The sequence below is a fragment of the Pogona vitticeps genome, chromosome 5, assembly GCF_051106095.1.
Source record: "Pogona vitticeps strain Pit_001003342236 chromosome 5, PviZW2.1, whole genome shotgun sequence".
NCBI classification, from domain to species: domain Eukaryota; kingdom Metazoa; phylum Chordata; class Lepidosauria; order Squamata; family Agamidae; genus Pogona; species Pogona vitticeps.
Window position 1 is genome coordinate 161,330,600 of NC_135787.1, and position 12,979 is coordinate 161,343,578.

Here is a 12,979-nt window from a genome sequence, read left to right on the forward strand (position 1 = left end):
CATGGTTGTCACATACAGCACTGATGGTACCTGTCTGTCATGGGTTTGGAGGGAAAGTTCCATCCTATGGGGAGTGGAAGGCGGGACATCAGGGGGGAGGAGCTGTACTGTATATATATTTGGAGCTTGTGTGGAGAGTGGGGAGTGGGAGTCTGTGCGTCAGACTGGGTACAACTGTGTGTCAGTTAGTACCTACCTGATAGGTTCAGGTTTCTATTTAGGTAGCCAGAACTGATAGGTTCAGGGTCTGTGCGTTACCTTAAAGGGTTCTGTGGGAACCAATCTGTTATATGTGTATGTTTGGGGCTATGCCACGTTACATTATCCTATTTACCTGATTCTTTTATGTACCCTGTTTGTTATTTCAATAAACCTTGTTCTTTTATTTAGTAAAATCCATTCCTGGTCTGTGTGACTCCTTACAGGGAATGGTTGGTGGCAGCATAACTATAAGGTGGCATACTCCAGTAGGTCTGGGGTTGTCACATTGATTGGTGTCCAGCGTGTGGGATACGACTGATCCAGTTGTCCAGTGGTCCAGCAAAGCCTTGGCAAGTGTGCCCAGAGCAAGGGGGGTCTAGTCAGGGACAATCTGAGGGCGCGTAGGTAATCTTCTAGGCTTACCTCACGGGGAGGTACGCTAGTGGAAGAACGTGCCAACTCAGATTGGGGAGACTAGATTAGGGAGCTCTGAGGCAACCCGTTTTGGCGGGAAAGGGCTGAGGCAAAGCTGTGTGAAGTAACAGTGATCTAGCCTGTCTGCTGAGAGGCCTAGCAGAGGGGGTGGATTCTGCCTGGCAACAGTTGCAAGTTGGTGCTGAAGGAACAGCAGCAATCTATAGAAGGCTGTTTCTGAGGCAAAAGGAAAAAAGTCGTCGCTTTATTTTGAGGCTTGACTTTTGAAGGCAGCCTGTTCTGGGGGGATTATGCCCTTGACTCGAAGTCAAATGGCGGAAATGGGGGAAGTGAGAGATCCACAGGTAGACCAAGGTTCTGAGGAGGAATTTGGCTCAGTGCAGGATGAGAGCACGGGAGAGCTGACCTCAGAACTCAGAAAAATGCGCCTAGCCCAACAGCATGAACTGAGGGTGAGGGAAATGGAGGAAAAGGAAAGGGAGAGGCAAAGACAATTTGAAATGGAGGAAAGGGAAAGGGAGAAACAAAGACAATTTGAATTAGAGAGAGAGAGAATGGAAAGAGAAGAAAGATTGGAGAGAGAGAGGATGGCGTTTGAGTTAAGAAAATTGGAAATGATGAACCAGAACAATAATAACAATAGAGATTCTGAGGTGGGCCAATTGTCTAAAACTGACTTGAAGAAATTCCCTGTGTACAACAAGGGAGATTGCCCTGAGGTGTTCTTTTCCCTCGTGGAATGAGCGTTTGTGGACTTCTCAGTAAGGGAAACTGAGAAGATGACCATTATGCGATCTTTAATCAGTGGCAGCCTGGCAGAAGTCTATGCAGAGATGCCAGTGGAACTGCTGAAAGACTTCGCTGAGTTTAAAAAACTGGTGTTTGCCCGACATGGGATAAATGCGGAACAGCTGAGGCAAAGATTCAGGTCACTCACAAAAAAACCAGAGCAGACTTTTACCCAAGTGGGGGCCCAACTGGTGAGGTTGCTAGAGAAATGGCTGTCTCAGGAGGGGACAGAGACGTTCCAGCAGCTCAAAGACCTGATAGCGCTGGAACAGTTTTATTCAGTCCTGCATGGGGAACTGAAGTTCCAGGTGAGGGAGAGGAAACCGAAATCAGTGACAGAAGCGGCAGAGATCGCAGATTTTATTTACCAAATAAGAAAGCCCTTCGGTGCTGAGGGGAAATCTGTAGGTAAACCCAAAGAAACCTACAGCAGGTACTCTCAGGGACCAGGGAAAAACCAGCAAGGGGGAGGGGCCCATGTTGAAGGGAAGCCCTCAGACATGAAACCACCAAGACCTCAGATTTTGGAGGGAAAACCAAAACCAGATGAGAAAGACTCCAAGTACAGCAGAAAATGTTATTTCTGTCAAGGAAAGGGCCATCTAATCTCAAAGTGTGAGAAATTAAAGCAGCTAAAGGGAAATTTGCCTCATGATTTGAGTGGAACCAAGCCAAAAGCTGTGTTCTGTGTCCAGACAGAGCAAAGCTCCTTGCCACTGAGGGAGCCTGTTGCCATGGCTACTCAATCTGGAACAGTTACATCTGCTGATCAGGCTGGGGAAAATGGTCCTCTTGTGGAGGTCAAGCGCTGCTTACTAGTTAGGACAGATTCGCAATTGTTTGAGACCGCAGGGGTGGACGTAGGAATACTTGACCATCAGTATAGGGGGCTAAGGGATACTTGTTCCCAGGTGACCCTGTGCCATCCAGACATTATTCCTGGGAAGTATATAATCCCAAATGAGAGCCTGAAGGTGGCAGGGATTGAGGGGCAAGTGATCTCACTGCCAGTGGCTGAGGTACCTGTGAGCTTTCAAGGCTGGAGGGGAGTTTGGCGGCTAGCGATTTCATCGACTCTGCCAGCAGCCGTGCTCGTGGGAAATGACCTGGCTGAACATGTGAAACGGGTGCTAGTGATTACACGCTCACAAGCTACCACGGGGACAGTTCAGGGGGGTACTGGAGAGCCCAAGGCTGAAGCAGATGAGGGTAGTCCCGAAGCTGTGGTAGAAACCTTAACCACAGACAGCAAATTTGGCCAGGAGCAAAAGGCAGACGCCACTCTCCGAAAGTGTTTTGAAAAGGTGACAGACACCCAGTTAACACCTGAAACCCCAGCGAGATTTCACGAGAAAAAGGGAATTTTATATAGAGAGACCCTGATGAATATCTCAAAAGGGGGAGATGGGATCAGAAGTCAGCTAGTGGTACCTGAAAAGTATCGCCCCATGATCTTACAAAGGGGGCACTCTGACATGTTTGCTGCGCACTTAGGGGTGAACAAAACACAGCAGAGAATCACACAAAATTTTTACTGCCCTGAAATAGGGAAGCAGATCAAGGAGTTCTGTAAACAATGTGATGTGTGTCAGAGGCAGGGGAATAACCGTGACAGGACCAAAGCGAAGTTGTGCCCTTTGCCTGTGATTGACACCCCGGTCAAATGTATAGGAGTGGATATTGTGGGACCTTTGCCCAAGGCCACAAAGAGGGGGAACCGGTTCATTCTCACCATTGTGGACCATGCCACGAGGTACCCTGAAGCCATTCCCTTGACTAACATCGAAACTAACACAGTGGCAGATGCCTTGGTGGGGTATATGTCCAGGATGGGATTTGCCTCAGAAATAATCACAGATTTGGGCACATCGTTTACATCAAAGCTCATGAAACGGTTATGGCAAATCTGTGGAATTAAACACAAGGAAACCACTGCCTATCACCCCGAAAGTAATGGGTTAACGGAGAAGTTCAATGGGACTCTGATGCGCATGATTAGGGCTTACTTGGCAGAGAATCCAAACAATTGGGACCAGAAGCTGCAATCCCTTTTGTTTGCTTATCGATCAGTGCCACAAGCCAGTACCGGGTTCAGTCCGTTTGAACTTTTGTTTGGGAAAAAAGTAAAAGGTCCACTTGATTTAATCAAACAAAATTGGGAGCAGATCACCCAGGATGACCCACAAGATGTTGTGACGTATATAGATACTTTAATGACTGACCTGAAGAGAAACCTAGAGCTAGCAGCAGAAAACCTGCAAGCTCAGAAGGTCAGAAAGAAGACCTGGTATGACCAGAAAGCCAGGGAGAGGCACTTTAACCCAGGGGAGGAAGTGCTTTGGCCTAGGCCCTGCAAAGAGAACAAACTGCAGCTGGGTAGCCCAGAAATAAAATACTTGGGTCACATAGTAGGGGGAGGAGTGATCAAACCCCTAGAGGCCAAGATAGAAGCTGTTCGTGATTGGCCCAGACCCAACACCAAGAAAAAAGTCAAATCATTTCTTGGGTTGGTGGGCTACTACAGAAAGTTCACCCCAAGGTTTAGCGAGATAGCGACTCCGCTGACTGATCTGACGCGGAAGAAGACTGATGACCGCATCCCGTGGACCAGCGACTGTGAGGAGGCATTCCGGAGGTTTAAGGAGGCGCTCATCAATTATCCAGTGCTGCGTGCTCCCGACTTCGACCGGGAGTTCATCATATACACCGATGCGTCTAACAGCGGGGTAGGAGCAGTTCTTTGCCAGGAGGATGAAAATGGTGACCAGCATCCAGTGTCCTACCTGAGTAGGAAACTCCAGAAAGGTGAGAGACATTTGGCAACCGTGGAAAAGGAGTGCCTGGCCATAGTATACGCGATTCAGAAGGCCAAACCTTACATCTGGGGAAGGCATTTTGTTCTGTGCACTGACCACTCACCACTGCAGTGGTTAAAGACAATGAAAACCCATAATAGTAAACTTATGAGGTGGGCTTTAAACCTGCAAGACTATGACTTTGAAGTGAAGGTGGTCAGAGGGTCAATGAACTGTGTTGCTGACGCATTGTCAAGAAGACCCGAAGAGTGAAGACGGCGAAGAAACCATGGACTATGTATATTTTGGTGACTAAACGTTAATTGTACCTGTTTATTGAACAGGCTTGGTTTGTATTAATAAAGGTAACTTAATGTATTGTAAATGTTAATGTTAAATGCATAAGTGATATGTTTAACCTAGAGTGTAAGTATGGGATTGTGTATGATAATGTATAAATGTTTTGTGTTTTGATCATGGTTGTTTTTTGGAGAAAAGCACTTTAGCTTTTCCCCCGCAAAACAACTTATAAAGAGGGGAGGTGTCACATACAGCACTGATGGTACCTGTCTGTCATGGGTTTGGAGGGAAAGTTCCATCCTATGGGGAGTGGAAGGCGGGACATCAGGGGGGAGGAGCTGTACTGTATATATATTTGGAGCTTGTGTGGAGAGTGGGGAGTGGGAGTCTGTGCGTTAGACTGGGTACAACTGTGTGTCAGTTAGTACCTACCTGATAGGTTCAGGTTTCTATTTAGGTAGCCAGAACTGATAGGTTCAGGGTCTGTGCGTTACCTTAAAGGGTTCTGTGGGAACCAATCTGTTATATGTGTATGTTTGGGGCTATGCCACGTTACATTATCCTATTTACCTGATTCTTTTATGTACCCTGTTTGTTATTTCAATAAACCTTGTTCTTTTATTTAGTAAAATCCATTCCTGGTCTGTGTGACTCCTTACAGGGAATGGTTGGTGGCAGCATAACTATAAGGTGGCACACTCCAGTAGGTCTGGGGTTGTCACATTGATCAATATTAAATCCCTTCAAAATTGTCTCCCTTGTATCCTTTGCCCATCACACAATCCAGCATCTGCAGCAAGTTCTCAACAGAAATACACTTTGGAAGACGGTCATCCAGTGTCCTGGCATGGCCAGTCCACAATTTTAGGTACAGTTTTCCTGGATTACAATCTTTTACCTCAGTTAAATAGAATGAAATATTTAGCCACAGATTTATCTACATAAACAGCTGGGTAGTTCAGAGGTTTGTGCATCTGGTTACAGGTTGGGAGTTTTTCCCCAATGGGCCTCCTTGATGGGACTGGTCTTGATGCTCCATAGGGTCCCTTCCAGTTTTGCAGTTCTAAGAGTCTAACTCATAACTTGTTGAGGGAATGGCCTCCCCATGAAAATTGATAACAAGCAGAGAAAATGACATTTCAAAGTGACAATAGCATTATTTGGCTAATGGGACTGTGCTTGCATACCGAGAGCACTGCAGCCGAAACTATTAACACACAACACGGAAGTGACGAGCAAGATTGTGCTACAAAGCTAAGATGCCAACTGTGTACCCACATCTACTTTGATACCACTGTTACTCTATTCTACTTGGATTCTGTTACATTCAGGCTCTACTCAGTAAATTCGGTTTCTAAACAGTATGAAACCAAAGTGAAATATAAGAAGAAGAAAATACGGGGCTAAACTGTAGGGCATTTTTCTTCTTCCCCCGGAGTTCATCCTTTCAGATATTTAATTTTTATTTTTAAAAAAGTTAACAATGAAAAAAATTGTTCCAGAGATGCGGCACTACGCGCGCTGGGGGCTGGGGGACAGGAGGGGCGGCCACCGTAGCACAAATTTCGTGCAGCCATACATGTAATGGACGGTACTAAGAGCGAGTTGCACGGCTGTCCGCGGTAAACCACAGTTTCGAAAGAGATGCCTTTGAGCGAATTGGGCCTCTCCTTTCTCCGCCTTCCAAAAACAAGTCGAACTCTCCGCCTCTCCCACGTCGCCAATGCACTCAGACCGCTGCCTTTCTTCACGAAGAATCTGGCGAGGGGGTCGGCAGCGGAACCGTGAGTATGAATAGCAGTTGCCACCCGGGCGTTATTTGCTGTCTCCCTATTTAGATCCCCCTGCCCGAAGTTCCTCCCGCCCGCGCAGTTGCCAGGGTAACCGAGTCCTTGGTGAGGCGTAACGACAACAGGCGGCAGTTGGTAGTTGTGTCGTTGGGCCGGCCTGTGGGCAAGATGGTGAGGCGTGGGAGAAGGGCGGGCAAGGATATTTTAAGGGGTTCCTCGGGAAGGTCGCGGAGGCAAATGGAGCCTCACTTGTTTCTGGTGTTAATTTTCCTCACCTTTCCAGATGCTCTCACGGCTCAAGCCGGCTGTCGGGGGCGGCCCTCCGTCAGCTGACAAACGGAAAAAGAAAGGCAAGCGGATTCCTCAGCTGGAAGAGCTGTTAAGCCAGCGAGACTTCACTGGGGCCATCGCCTTGCTGGAGGTACTAGGGATACCCGCTGGGGGAACAGAATGGGGCGAGGGCCCTGCAGAAGGAGTCGACAGAGACTGTTGTTCATGGGGATGTACCCTGTTCCCCCGAAAATAAGACCTAACCTGAAAAGAAGCCTTAGTATGATTTTTCAGGATGCTCAAAATATAAGCCCAACCCCTAAAATAAGCCCTAGTTAAGTGAACCCCTGCCCTTCACCATTGTGCAGCACTCAGAAGATGACATGACTGTAAAATAAAACATCCCCTGAAAATAAGCCCTAATGCGTTTTTCGAGCAAAAATTAATATAAGAACCTGTCTTATGTTCAGGGAAACAGGGTATGGCCTCTCACCTTTTCAATGAAATTGCACAGAGAGTGAAGCCTGCGCTTATCTTCTTGATTTTGAGTCCTCCTGACTCACAGTTAGGGACTGTAACTGCTTCCTAGTTTTCCGTCAGTTTACACTGACAGTTTAGTTTGTAGGCTATGCAGAGTTGCATTGAGAAGCAAGATGCAGATCCAATACCACTCCTAAAACAATACTTGCCCACTTCAACAATGTCCAATATACTGGTATGTTCCGTGAGTGTATAATGCTGCAGCCCTAAAGGGCAGACCTTGTTGCTTCAGGACAAGAAAATGACCCCTTTACCTATGAATTTAAACCACATTAAGAAGATACAAAATTTGAGCACTCACTAATAGAGCTTTGTGAGACCTTCACAGAATGTTTTGCCATTGCTGCTTCCTCAGTACCGTAAGTTTCCATGCCACAATGGGAATTTGAACACAGATCTCCTGAGTCCTCATCCAAAACTCTACAATACCACACTGGCTCTTGTGAATATGTGCTCATATTGATTTAGGAAGGGAAAGGCAAACTGTGTCTCTTCCAATGTTGGACTGCAGCTTCCATCATCCAGTAGCTGGCTAGAGCTTATGGAAGTTGCAGTCTAGTAACACTTGAGACCCACAATTTGCCCACACCTTGTTTAGGTTACAAGCCTTACACCAATTTATTCAGTTTATAATGCCTAAACTGTCATGCTTCTGTTCCATTTTGCAGAAGCTTATTAGTGGTAACTTACCTGGGGGTGCATTTGCACATAATAATAAACCAGGAATCATTGCTTGGTAAATGACAATATGAGTGGGCAAGTTTCTTTGCTTCTCCCATTACATGAACAGGTAAACAGATAAGGAAATAGTAGATTAGTTTGTTGTCCAAGTGGGAGTTATGGTTTACTGAGCCCAAAGATGACAGGATTGTGAGCCAGCAGAAATTTGGATATAATAAACTGTAATTCTGCGTTCAGATGTCTTGTTGAGATATCTCTGCTTAATTTGTTTCCCTGTGTGCATGAAAGGAATGAAGTTAGAGTTAATTTCTGCCTGTCAGTTAATTTCTGCCTGTCAGCTATTCTTAAAGGCAAAGAGTCAGGAAAGGGGGCTATACAAAGTATTTTTAATCACAAAATATGTTAGTTGCTTCCAGCTGCTTCTTAACATATGTGTAGGTATTTTATATACTTCTCATGTAGATTTAAAAGACATACATGTGACTCCTGAAAGTGATTCAATTAAAATGCTCCCTGATAATATTAAATATACACATCAGTGCCATATGGCTTCAGTTTGCTTAGAAATTTCATATAAGTATGCACACAACTGGACACTATTTTAACTTACTTTTTCTTTATTGTTAGTTTAAGCGCCATGTTGGGGAACAAGAAGAAAGTGCAGATCTCTGGATTGGATATTGTGCTTTCCATCTGGGTGACTATAAGAGAGCACTGGAGGTGAGGTGAGGAAACCCTGCTTCCTCTTGGAAGGAAGGGGGATGGTGTCCAAACACAGGAATACTAGGACATAGAAGAGTTCTCTTAGAATAGGATGAAAAAAGAGGGTAGGCCAATGTATTGTAAGATTTTTGACAGAGCTGTATGTTATTATACTACATTATGTGAATTATTCCATATGGTTTGCAGCAGAAGGCAGACAAACTAATGTCAATGTATTTTTTTTAGCTATTTCCTGATGTTCTGTTTTCCAAAAGCATAAGAAGGTAAGAATACTCATGTTGGTTCAGACCAGTTAGCCATGTGGTCCAACCTTTTGGTCTCACAGTGTCGAACCAGGTGCCTGTGGGAAGCTCCAGGCAGTTTATGAACAGCACCCTCTTGCTCTTGCTCCCTAGCAATATACCTGTGCCATATATAGCCATTACGACTATTTTGTGTGAAGAAAAACATGTCTTGTAAAGCATATTAAAAAAGAATAGAAAAATACAAATGGTCTAGGTGACAGTTCATTCTTTAAAATGTAAATCAGTAAAATAAATTAATTACCAGATTTTTCTTACACAAAGAGATATAATTAGAATAAAACATCTTCAAGTAGTGCATCTGTTGGAGGATATTGAGGATACAGCATTTTTTAATTTTCTAGAATATTGAACAGGAAAATAGTGGTAGTAAATTGGATGGGGAACCAAATGTAGTACAGATGAAGTTGTGAAACTAGACTCTTCATATGACTGGAAAAGGTTATCTAAGTATCAAGGTATAAGTAGTTTCATGACTGAGATGATTCTAGGAAACAACAATTTTTGACCTTGAGAATATTGTTAAGGTTTGAAATTTTGAATGTACAGAGTGCTAAAATAGTTAAAGGTAAAGTCAGGAATTAAGGGTAGTGTCTTTTTAAACTCCATTATTTTAGCACTCTAAACATACAGAGCAAAATACATATAAAGCTTATTTTGTTTCTAAAGCAAAATTATTGCAAAAATATGTGTTCAGGACTTAAAAAGAAATAATATAGATTGTGGGTTATACAGAAGCAGTCCTGTTTGTATTTTTTTTCACCACAAGGGTGGCATGATCAATTTGTATTTTCATATTATGCAGTTTTCATGGGCATAGCTTAATCATTTTGAGCTTTTCATGTGTATGTTCACGATTACTGTTTCATGGTCAGGAGATCAGGAACTGTGGAATTGTCTGTTCCTTTCCTCCAACTTACTCCTTTTCATATACCGTACATTTATATTTCCTATTATGGCCCTTAACCATGGTTTATAGTAATAGTGCTCAAAACCTAATATTTTTAATCTCCTTTCAACCTAATCCATTGGAATTGTGCATATATTTAAATAAGATTATTTAGTAGTATTTATCTTCTGTGTTAAAATGTAACAATGTAATAACAGTTGCCTGAAACAAATTATATAGAAGCAAATAACAGTATCATCTACACTTATTTATGGATTTTCAGTGTTCACAGCAAAGCTCATAGAGCAGTACTCCCCACCCAGTCTCTGCTGACTATATGAAAAATGTATCAAAAGAATTATTTGTTTCAGGAATATGAAGATATCACCAAGCGACCTGGCTGCAATCCTGATGTTTGGGTGAATCTAGCATGCACTTATTTCTTTTTGGGAATGTATACACAAGCTGAACCAGCAGCCTTGAAAGGTGAGGTGAATAATTGTGGTGTCAATGACACTTATGTCTAAGTAGATGCATACAGGATTTCAGGGGTTACTGAGGCATTTGATTTAATTAACAGAACCATTTGGCAAAAAACAGTTAATCTTGACAAATGTGACTTTAGCCTTCCAATTAGTAGAGTAGCCAAAATCAAGCCAAAAATGCCAAAATTGAAATTTAATAGCATTTTACTAAAAACACAATCACCAATGTGATCCCTGGGATTATACTGTTAGGATGATGTGATGCATGCATCAATATTCAAAAATCTGAGAACTTTAACCAATTCACGAATGGGCATAATGTCTTTTTATAATTCTTTTTTCAAAAATTTCAGCTCCCAAAAGTAGACTTCAGAATCGACTGCTATTCCATCTAGCACACAAGGTATGTATATATTAAAAATGCAAACAGTGGTTGTTATTGAGACACAAATATACAGAATACACCAAAGATATTTTGAAATTCAGTCCCCACCCCACCAGCCATTAATCTGGTTATTTAAATAACCTTCTGAAAATCTAGATTTAATGAGAGAGAAACATTCATCAGGGCATACTGTGGTTAGATGTGGAGGTGCAGTGGCACAGAACCTAAAGGTTTGGACACAGTGGTGAGAAGGCCTAAATAAAAGAGGAAAAGACCAGTGGGCAGGAAGCCAGATGTCAATGTGAAGAAAAGTTATATGCAAAGGGAAGATGACAGGAAGGAAGCAGAGGCTTGAGGATAATATAAAATATAGCTATTAGTTGACCTAATAAAAATATTAGTCCATATGGAGTTTGAAATGTCTTTTATTGCCAGTTTTGCTACTCTTGCCTTTTTATAGGTAGAGAATGATTGCTCATTGCCAGCTGTACTTATTAGTGTATATTTTAGTAATTAAAAAAACATTATTTCTGAATTATATGATATTTTGCTTTTAGTTTGGTGATGAGAAGAAACTAATGAGCTTCCATCAGAATCTGCAGGACATAACAGAAGATCAGCTTAGCCTGGCATCTATACACTATATGCGTTCTCACTACCAAGAGGCTATTGATATCTATAAGCGCATACTACTTGATAACAGGTTTGAGTCAGCTTTTCCTTCTCCAATTTGTCTCTATGCCTGCTTAACATTTTATGGGGCAGCATATAATAGCAGAAGGGCTCTTCTGCTTTTGCGATTAAAGTTAATTGCTTTTTTGGGCTAAGTCTCATTGGCTGAAATCTTGTTTCTGTTACATAAGCTACATTTAGCAGATGATATCATCAGTGGTAGCAATTTTGAGGAAATTTAATATTTCTAACTTCTTTCCCAAAGCTCCAGGATAATAATGTTCATCATCATCAGCTCATAAAAGCTGTGGGATATGAGAGGGAAGTCTTTAGTTAGTGTAAATCACCAGCAGCAGCCTTATGCAGCATAAGTCACAGCAACAGGATATCAGCCATTATCTACCTTTCTAACAGTTGTATTTGTTGCCACAAGATAATTTCCCTGCACTGCATCCTAAAATTATGGATAGTACAGTTTACTATTGGGATCAAAACATTCCTTTTATAATGATTAGTTTGAAGAACATTGTATATGCCTAGTCAGAAGTAACACCATACAATGGGATTTACTCATGGGTGGGTGTTATTTCTTTGGAGTGCAATCTTAGACATGTTTAATGGATACATATCCCAGTGCAGCTTCCAGGTAAGCTCAACTGGTATTGAACTACAAGAGTTTGTTTGATTTGAATAGCTCATAATGATATGAACCACAACACTGGGTCCCTTGTTAGGTGAATTCCTCAAGAGAATGTTCCTCTGTTATGTAGTTTGTTACATGTAAGTACATATTTACGCAGAGAAAGAAAATAGGACATTAGAAAAGGAAGTATACAGAGTAACTGATTCAGAAAATGTATGTAGTATAAGGAAGGGAGCAATCATTGGAAGCAGAAAGAAGTGGGAGATACAATGTTTTCAAGATTTGCTCCAGAAATATATCTATAACTGTTTAAAATTGTGCATCAGTATATATTAATAAGCCTGATGGCACTTTTTGTATAGTTCACTAATTGTTCCTTACGTAGACTGTTGTTTGCAGGGACAGGTATCTATAGTGCCTTGTAGTATTTGAATGAACTATTTTACCACTTGTGTTGTCTCTCTTTTCCTTCTCTTTCACATGCTGGCTATCTCACACATATATTTATGTGTTTGTGCATATTGTGTCTATATGCAGATTTTCATGTAGTATCATTTTGCTTTAATAGACCATTTGGGAATGCAACAATTGCTTTTTGAAATGTAGTTCTTTGATGCAACAGAAGTGCCTTTACTTTGATTCTACAGAGAGTATCTGGCCCTCAACGTGTATGTGGCCTTGTGTTACTACAAGCTGGATTATTATGATGTGTCACAAGAAGTGCTAGCTGTTTACCTTCAGCAGGTTCCTGATAGTACCATCGCTCTTAATTTAAAGGCTTGTAATCATTTCCGACTCTACAATGGGAAGGCTGCTGAGGTATTTTGTTGAAATACTCTTGTCTCAAGCAATCTCTCTTGATTGAGGGTTTGATTTGGCAATAATATTTCAGTGTAGACTTTTGAGATGTTCTAAATTATTTGTAGTACTTCACTGTGTGAGCTTTCAGGCTGTCTGACTGTATGCCCAGCCTTTGACCTAGATTCAGAATCCCTTCACAATTGATCACTTCAGATCTCAGCTTGGTAGATGGGGAGAGAGAAAAAGAAAAAAGAATGACAGGAGGAGAGAGAGAAAAA

General features: G+C 42.2%; 1 protein-coding gene across 6 annotated transcripts in view; it reads left to right on the forward strand.

Moving 5' to 3' along the window:
- Positions 1-5,250: 5,250 nt before the first annotated feature.
- IFT56 (intraflagellar transport 56) overlaps positions 5,251-12,979 on the forward strand; it is a 40,476-nt gene continuing 32,747 nt past the window's right edge. The window contains exons 1-7 of one of the 6 annotated variants that reach the window (XM_078376108.1): positions 5,251-6,481; positions 6,594-6,731; positions 8,429-8,526; positions 10,087-10,201; positions 10,554-10,603; positions 11,143-11,288; positions 12,548-12,719. In XM_078376108.1, coding sequence (XP_078232234.1) covers positions 10,168-10,201; positions 10,554-10,603; positions 11,143-11,288; positions 12,548-12,719 — 402 coding nt within the window. In that variant the 5' untranslated portion in view covers positions 5,251-6,481; positions 6,594-6,731; positions 8,429-8,526; positions 10,087-10,167. The remainder of the gene's footprint in view (positions 6,482-6,593; positions 6,732-8,428; positions 8,527-10,086; positions 10,202-10,553; positions 10,604-11,142; positions 11,289-12,547; positions 12,720-12,979) is intronic. The other 5 variants (XM_020787974.3, XM_078376109.1, XM_020787973.3 and 2 more) reach the window with 5 other exon arrangements.